Source organism: Vombatus ursinus, unplaced genomic scaffold, assembly GCF_900497805.2.
Source record: "Vombatus ursinus unplaced genomic scaffold, bare-nosed wombat genome assembly UNPS02014801.1, whole genome shotgun sequence".
Lineage (NCBI taxonomy): Eukaryota > Metazoa > Chordata > Mammalia > Diprotodontia > Vombatidae > Vombatus > Vombatus ursinus.
This window is the reverse complement of record NW_020954579.1, coordinates 13,157,948-13,167,023: the sequence shown is the minus strand read 5'-3', so window position 1 is coordinate 13,167,023 and position 9,076 is coordinate 13,157,948. Positions and strand designations below refer to the sequence as shown.

The 9,076-nt window shown below is 41.6% G+C and overlaps 1 protein-coding gene across 1 annotated transcript in view; it reads left to right on the top strand.

Moving 5' to 3' along the window:
* The window catches only part of ERN1 (endoplasmic reticulum to nucleus signaling 1), a 123,987-nt gene that overhangs the window by 81,598 nt on the left and 33,313 nt on the right, over positions 1-9,076 (top strand). Inside the window, exons 6-8 of the mRNA XM_027873101.1 lie at positions 1,111-1,233; positions 5,169-5,270; positions 8,490-8,751. Coding sequence (XP_027728902.1) covers positions 1,111-1,233; positions 5,169-5,270; positions 8,490-8,751 — 487 coding nt within the window. The remainder of the gene's footprint in view (positions 1-1,110; positions 1,234-5,168; positions 5,271-8,489; positions 8,752-9,076) is intronic.

Below are 9,076 nucleotides of genomic sequence, written 5' to 3'. Positions count from 1 at the left end.
CCATATATGTACACCCATATAAATACACACACATACATACATATACACATACACATATAGTAGTCATCACAGGTAAATGCCGGTTCTGGTTGTAGACAGTATATTGTCTGTTGGGGAGGAGGGGTGGAGACAGACCTAGAGTATAATGAGTTGCCAGTGTAAAAGCTCCCTGCACTGATACAAACTGGCATCTCATCTACAGTTTAGAATATGAAGCCACTGAGAGATGGTGACTGACCCACAGTCAAACAGGGGCGGGACTTGACCCCCCCCAGGTGTGACTGATTCTCTAGCCGCTCCTGCTTTATATAATGACTAACTAATCACCGGGATGGGGGAAGGGTGAATGACTGAAGAGTTGGGCTACTGCATGTTCCTTTTATTGTATCTCAGAGTTCATTGGAAAAAAAAAATCACCCATTGTAGACCAAAGTGGGCATATTCAAAATTGCCAGTCAGTCAGTGAACATTTATTAAGCACCTACTATATGCCAGGCATTATGTTAAGCGCTGAGAATACAAAGAAAAACAAATGATAGTCCCTGCCCTCAAGGAGGTTACACTCTAATGGGGACGACAATATACAACAAGAAGATGAAGAGTGGATGAATGAGGAAAGGAAAGGTACTCAGCAGGAGGGGGCCTGTAGGGGTGGGATGATAGGGAAGAATTGCAATCAGGTTGGAAATGAAGAGATTGCTGGCCTGGGCACCCTCCTTAAATGGAGTTTTTGGAAGAAATCCTCCATGCTTCATTCAGAGGGAAGGGTCCCAGGATACAGGGTAGTGACGACACAGGGCTAAAGTGATCTTCAAGGTTGAAGAGGTTCCTGGGGCATGATGCAGAGGCTCAGAGGAGTGTAGGCAGGTGGAAAACAGTGACAGCTACCCTCCGATGTTTCCCTACTCCTGTGAGCTTTGGCCAGTTCTCCTGCTGTGGAGTGATGATGATTGGGGATCAGCCAAGAGTCCCCCACAAAAACATGGCCTCAGGAGAGTGAATGAAGGTTCCCAGGCATCATGGAAACTTGGGTCCTCAGGGTGGTGGATTCTTTTGACTGGGGGTCTCCATCTCTGATCACCTTTTAAAGAAGCCTTCGTGTCCTTTCAGGTAAAAAGCAGGACATTTGGTACGTCGTTGACCTTATGACTGGAGAGAAGCAGCAGACTTTGTCCTCAGCATTTGCAGAAAGCCTCTGTCCATCCACCTCTCTTCTGTATCTTGGACGGACAGGTAATAATGATAATTAGTAATGACGACAGTATTAATAATAGCAGCTAGTATTTATATAGCACCTACTATGTGCCAGACACTATGCTAAGCACTTTACAAATATATCTCCTTTGAGTCTCACAACAACTCTGTGAAATAGATGCTCTTATTATCATCATTTTGCAATTGAGGAAACTGAGGCAAATAGAGGTTAAGTGACTTGCCCAATGTAACAAAGCTTCTAAGTGTCCAAGGCTGGATTTGAATTCAGGTCTTCCTAACTCCAGGCCCAACACACTCTACCCGCTGTGTCACCTAGCAGCCAGGTGATAGAATTTTAGGTGTTTTCAGGACAAATTAGATTTCTTCTTGCTTTTTTATAAGAAGGCATGGGCCAACTTTGTGATCTGTAGAAGCTGACTATGTTCTCTGGAGCATATTTGGGGAGGGAGATCTTCATTTGAGCCCATTGATCACACCTGAGGAGAAAAAAATTGAAGTGGCCTTATTTAATTATATATTCCTAATTGTTCTTGATTGGGGGGTGGACTCTTGTGACGTAAAGTCACCTTAAAATTTACAGCTTCTTGTGAAGACAATTTTCATGGCTGAAGTAGAGACAGCCAGGCAGGCGAGCTGGGTTTGAGGAGGATTGGGGGATTTGTGAGAGCCTTGGCAAAGAGGTGTTAGTGGAAAGAACAATGGATTTGGAGAACATGGTTCAAAATCCTGCCTCTGCTACTTAATGGCTGTAACATTGGATGAGTCACTCTACTTTTTGGGGCCTCAATTTCCTCATCTGCAAAATAAGAAGTTTGGGTCTAAGGTCGTCTAAAGGTGCTTCCATCTCTAAATCTATGAACCAATGATTGATTTTTTTTTTTAAGAAGGCAGTGGGGTTAAATGACTTGCCCAGGGTCACACAGCTAATAAGTATCTGAGGCCAGATTTGAACTCAGGTCCTCCTGAAGCCAGGGCCACTTAGTTGCCCCACCAGTGATTGATCTTGAGAGTCAGAGTTGTGTAGTGGAGAGGTGGCCAGCCTTGAAGTCAGAAAGATCTGGATTCAAGTCCTGTATCTGATACTTGAACTGTGTGACCATGGGCAAGTCACTTAACTTCTCAGTACCCTAGGTCACTCTTGGTGACTATAAATCACAGAGAAATTGATGATCTGCATTCATAGAGCAATTTTCCACACTGGTGATACCCCATACTGATAAAAATCACACCTATAACTCCACCCTATCCCCAAAAAGGGTGATCTTAAGCCATGACTTTGGGTTTTTTTATGTATTTTTTTTTAATTTTTTAAATTTTTTTATTTTTAAGCAGTTGGGGTTAAGTGACTTGCCCAGGGTCACACAGCTAGTAAGTGTCAAGTGTTTGGTCTGAGGTCGGATTTGAACTCAGGTCCTCCTGACTTCAGGGCCGGTGCTCTATCCACTGCGCCACTTAGCTGCCCTGGGCTTTTTTTATGTAGAGAGCTATTTATGTTGTTCTTATTCCCCTTCTCCATCCTTCTTCCACATTCCCCTAACTAAACCTGCCAGGGCAGTGCCATGACCCTTGGGAGTAAAGTTACCTACACTCTGAATATTTGAGAAAGGGAGCTGTGTATCAATGAGCTCTTAGTAAACTCACAGTGGCAACTCTGAACTCAGTTAAGTCTATCCGGGCCCATAATCATTTTTGATGGACCTTTGGAGCAAGAGTGAGCAAGCTTCCTAGAAATGATCCCTAGCTGGATTAGGTTGTACAGGTATCCATCCATGTCCATAGAGAGAACTGTGAAGTGAGATCGTAAGAGTGGAGTTCCATTGATTATCAAACCTCACTTAAAAATAACTACCTTTGTTGTGTAATAATACTCCTTGATTGAATCAGCCTCTCAGAAATGAGTATGAACAGGGCTTGTGTACCTCATTCAGAATCAATCAAAACCATTGCTTGAGAGACTTCCTGTCATACCCTGTGGAACTTGTATAAAAAAGAAGAGGCCATTTCTTTTATTTATCTATCTGTATATCTATTTATTTTTAGTTTTAATATTCACTTTTATAAGATTTTGAGTTCTAAATTTCCCCTGTCCCTCTCCCCAAGACAACATGCAATCTGATATAGGCTATACGTGTACAATCATATTAAACATATTTCCACATTATTCGTGTTGTGAAAGAAGAATCAGAACAAAAGGGGAAAACCACGAGAAAGAAAAAACAACAAAAAAGAAAATAGTATGCTTCTATCTTCATTCAGACTCCATAGTTCTTTCTCTGGATGTGGATAGCATTTTCCATCATGAGTCTTTTGAAATTGACTTAGATGCTTGCATTGCTCAAAAGAGCTAAGTCTATCAAAGTTGGTCATCATACAATGTTGCTGTTACTGTGTATAATGTTCTCCTGGTTCTGCTCACTTCACTCAGCATCAGTTCATGCAACTATTTCCTGGTTTTCCTGAAATCTATCTGTTCATAATTTCTTATGGAAAAACAGTATTTCATTAAATTCATATACCATAAATTGATCAACCATTTCCCAGTTGATGGGCATCCCCTCAATTTCCAATTCTTTTGGAAGGCACCATCTTTTAAGCAGATACTGAGAGGGAGGAACAAGGTCATATAAAACTTTAAGAACCAGCCGCCATTTACAAAATAAAATACTATTAAGAAAAAAAAATAGAACCAGCAGCCCAGGGACAGCTACCCAAAGGAGAAAGGAAAGATAAGATTGAGCAGTAGCAGAGAAGATTTTGAGGAGGGCCATGGACCCTCCAAGTATTTCAGAACACAAGACCAGTTGTACTCACTCAATAGTTATGCAAAGTTCCAATGAAAAGTTTTATCCTTTATCCAGCTTCCCTTCCCTGTGCCTGTATAACCAAAGACACCATATTATAATCTACTTCTTTGTTACCCAACATTTCTGAAACCAGAATATTGCCTCAACTACAAATAAATCAGGGATTGGCTTGGAGATAAATAAAAATGTAAATTAGAAATGTAAATTAGATAGAAATATAAAGAGTCAAACTTCTGCCTAAATTTTAGGAATTTTCCTGCCTGGGGGCTCAGAGCAATTGTGATTGTACTCATAACTTTTTATTCAAATTATATTCCCTAAAACCAGTGAGATGGACATCACATGGACCTTAGGGCTCATCATATTTCCCTTAGGCATATCATAACTATTACAATAACACTGTCTAACTGACTTACTTCTGGGAGCAAAATATAAATTATATAGGATGTAAAAAAAAAAACATTGTTGGAGGATGGTTAGCAACAAAATTCCTCTCAAATGCTTCCTTGTGGGATGGAAGTGACTCTGGGTTTTCAAAGGTCATGCTAGTGGGGTGTAAAGCCCTGATAGGTCTTACTAAGCTGGAAAGTACAGGCCCACTGGAAGATTATGCAGTTGTAATATGGGGACTGGCCTAGCTAAGTTCAGATAGGTCCATACATCACCATAAAGTTGGCTACACCTCAGGATACCAACTAAAGTGTATGGCGGGAGGGGTTTTGATCTGTGGTGATTGAAAAAATATTTACATAAAAAAATCACATTTCTTGTGAAAGTGCTTTCTAAATCTAGGATAAGACTTATTGCTATTTATTATTATTTATTAAAATTATTGTTATTATTTATTTAAAAAGTTGCAGTGATATCTTTTATTTTAAACATGGCAGTGATTCTCGGTAATCATTCCTTCCCTTCCCCCTCATCCTGGAACTGTTCTAACAAGGGAGAACAGTTAAGCAAAGCCAATAGTTGTGACTCAGTAGTTGTACCTGACAGCAAGCTTGAGGAGGGGACCATGTTTCATCATTTGGTCTTCTAGAACCAAGATTGGTTATTGGATTCTTGTCTTTTAGTAAGTGTTTTCATTTACATTACTGTAGCCGTTTTGCTTAGTGTTCTTCTGGTTCTGATGAATATTTATTTCCCCAGAGTACACCATCACCATGTATGATACAAAGAGTCGAGAGCTTCGGTGGAATGCTACCTATTTTGACTATGCAGCCACTGTACCAGAAGAAGACGTGGAGTACAGTAAGAGTTGGAGGGACCTGTTGTAGATAGATAGATAGACAGAATTTATTAAGTGCTTATGATGTGCCTGGCACTATATATATAAATACAAGCAAGAAAGACAATCCCTGCCCTCGAGGAGTTCACATTCTAGTGATGGAGGGGATGGGGAGGGGAAGGAAAGACAATACATAAAGGGAGGCTGAAAACGGGGGCCGTGGGGGAATGCACGGTGTGAAGATGGTTGTGAAGTGACCGGGAGGCTCAGTTCTGAGCAAATTCAGCTTCCAAGGGTAGAGATCAAGGTCTCCTTGGGCATGTTTCTAGAGAGGAGATAAGAATGAAGGTGAGAGTTCAGCCAAAGGAGTGGTGTGGAGTTGGCTGAGATGTGGGCAAGGAGGGCTGGTTGCAGGTGAGATAAGATGAGAGCTTGCTTATCAGAGCCTGGTTTCCCAATACTCTGGTTTGGAGTGGGATTGGGGAGGGAGAGCTGAGGATGACAGCTGGAGGTCAAGTGGTATAGGGTAGAGATATCCCAGAAGTGGAACTTTGGGTACTGGTCTTTATTTTTTGATCCAGGAGGGAAAGGTAGCTTCCGAATACAGAAAAATGGGATTTCTTTCAAAGCCCCTTTTTTGCCCAGATTCCCAAATCTTGGGTAGTACAGTGGTGCCAGACAAGTAGAGATGGCAGTCACTAAACCATACATCAGGATCCCTCGGGGCTGCATTGTGACTTAATTTTAAAATATGATGCTGTCAGGGGCTGCTGGGTAGCGTACTGGATAGAGCACAGTCCTTGGAATCAAGAAGACCTGAGTTCAAATTTGGCTTCAGACACACTAGCTGTGTGACCCTGGGCAAGGCACTAAACCCCAATTACCTCTCACCCCACCCCCCCAAATGATGCCATCTGTGTTTTATTATACTTTTATTTATTTTGTTAAATGTTTTCCAATTACATTTTAATCTGGTTCTGGCTTCCTTCGGGTGGTTGTGGGCCCCAGGAGGGTCTTGGGCCTTATGTTTGACATCTCTGACACTGGGCATCAGGTATTGGATTTGAAGTCAAGAAGACCCCAATTCAATTTCTGCCTTATTCACTTGCTAGCCGTGTGACCCTGAACAAGTCACTGATCCTCAGTTCCCTCATTTGTAAAACGAGGGCGTTAGAGTTAATGGTCTCTACTGTTCCTTCCAGCTCTGGGTTTATGATCCTATGACTATCTCCAATAAGGATAACTATTGCACAAATCTATATGAGCAGAATCCTTAGAGCTAGATGGAGAATATTGAGAACTTCAGGTAGGGAAGGAGGGAGCTCTGTGTCAGAGAGGAGACTTAGCTGACCAGAGCTGAAAGTGCCTAAGCATGCGATAGTGAAAGGGGGAGCAAAGTTTTTTGCCATTCCTAATAATGGATATATAGACGTACACTCCTTCCCCCATCTCTAAACTATCACCATTAATTGGCATTGTGGAAAGGCAGCATTACACATAGGCAGCTGGTTAAACGACATTGCATCAGGGCGCACACTGTTTCAGTGGAGTTTGCCTGTCATTTGATTTATAACAAAACAGTGATGACTTAAGAACTCTGATCAATGCTATGACCAACCACAGTGCCAAAGGACCACTTTTTAACAGAGAGGTGATGGAATCTGGTGCAGATTGAGACATACATTTTTGGACATGGTCACTGTGGGAATTTGTTTTTCTAAACTATATTTGTTTGTAACAGGTTTTGTTTTTGTTTTTCCCCCCCAATAGTGGGGGAGGAGGAGTAGGAAGGAAAGAAAATAGATTTTTGTTCATTAAGAAAATTAAACTTTAAAAAAGTACTTTGAAAAAAATAAGTGCCATGCAATTTTATGAGAAAAAAAGGGTGGGGGGATTAAGGCCATGTTATGCAGAGTATGCTTATATTTCTCTTTATTGGCTAAGTTAAATCAGAAATAAGAATCACTGTTGTTTTCTTGGCTGGTATCCTAGATAGGGCCTAAAGTTTCTTTGTGTTTTCTGGTCCAAGAACGACTAGGTTCCCTTCTCCCTTCCTGGGATGTCTCCTTGTTTAAATGCTAGCCTCTGTCTTCTGGGCTATTTGTAGGCACAATGTTTTTCTGTAGGTCCAATCTTCCTTGCAGTTTGCTTGTTAAATTTTAAAAGATTGCCTGCTAAAATCAAGACAAATCAGACTTCCCCATCCTTGTTGCCTGCTTCCTCGACATCTACCTTTACTTGTTGAATAAAGCAATTAAGAACTTTGCCTGGAAAATTGGCTTTGGGAGGATTATCCTCAGTTTTATATTTGCAGACCGTTCTCAAATCTTTGTTATGTTATGTTTTGTTTTGTTTTTTCACTGAGAACTAGGCAGCATTCCAAATTTTATGGACTTGGAGCTCATGTCAATCAATGATTTTCTGGAAAGATAGGGAAATGGGAGCAGCTAGATGGCGCAGTGGATGGAGCACCGGCCCTGGATTCAGGAGTACCTGAGTTCAAATCCGGCCTTGAACACATAACACTTACTAGCTGTGTGACCCTGGGCAAGTCACTTAACCCCATTGCCTAACCAAAAAAAAAAAGAAAGATGGGGAAATGTCCACATCAGATTAGATAAAAAAAATTCCTAATGTTATAATGCAGTGTATCATAATGTCATCGATTAGAATCGGAAAGAGTCTTATTGATCAAGTAGTCCAATTTTTCCATTTTGGATGGGAAAAAACCGAGGACCAGAGAAATTAGGCAGCTTGTCCAGGGTCGCACAGGCAGTAGGAAATAAAGGAAGGAAATAAACATTTATTAAGCTCCTACTCTATACCAGGCATTGTGCTAAGTGTTATCTCATTTGATTTTTACAACAACCCTGTGGCATAGGTGCTATTACTATCCCTATTTTACGGTTGAGGAAACTGAGGCCGAGAGACATTAAATGACCTGCTCAAGGTTGCATGGTTAGTAAGTGTCTGAGATAGGATTTAAACTGAGATGTTCCTACCTCTAGGCCTAGAACTCTATCCAGTGCACCAGCTAGCTGCCTCATTCAGCAGAAAGTAGAACTTTGTCTCCTAGGTCAACTATCTCTAAATTCAGTAACTTGTCACTACTGCCTCATATCTTTTGTTTTTCTCAACTGGGCTAATATCACATGTCTAGTAGTCACCGATGAGAACAGGATGTGGGTGTGGACATGGCTTGAGAGTCTGTGTGAGCTTTTGTGTGTTTCTACCTGCTTCAGAGATGTCCCACTTCGTGTCCAATGGAGATGGGCTGGTGGTAACTGTGGACAGTGAATCTGGAGATGTCTTGTGGATTCAGAATTATGCCTCGCCGGTGGTGGCCTTCTACATCTGGCATCGGGAGGGCCTGCAGAAGGTGATGCACACCAACGTCGGGGTGGAGACACTGCGCTATCTGACTTTCATGTCTGGCGAGGTGGGGCGTATCACCAAGTGGAAATACCCCTTCCCAAAGGAGACCGAAACCAAGAGCAAACTGACGTGAGTCAGGGTAGGAGGTCGGAGTTCGGGAGGTTTGGGGTTTAGGTTCAGATTTTCTCTGCTGGGAGATGATGACGATGACGATGACAATGACAACGATAGCTAGCATTAATATTAGCACTTAATGAAGTGCTCTGTAAAATACTTTATACTGTTTTATTACCTTACATGACATTAGATTTATTACATTTAACAACAATAATAGTGATAGTAATAATAATAACTAAAATTTATGGCAGCTAGGTGGCTCAGTGGGTAGAGCACCAGGCCTGGAGTCAGAAAGATCTGCATTCAAATCTGGCCTCAGACACTTCCTAGCTGTGTG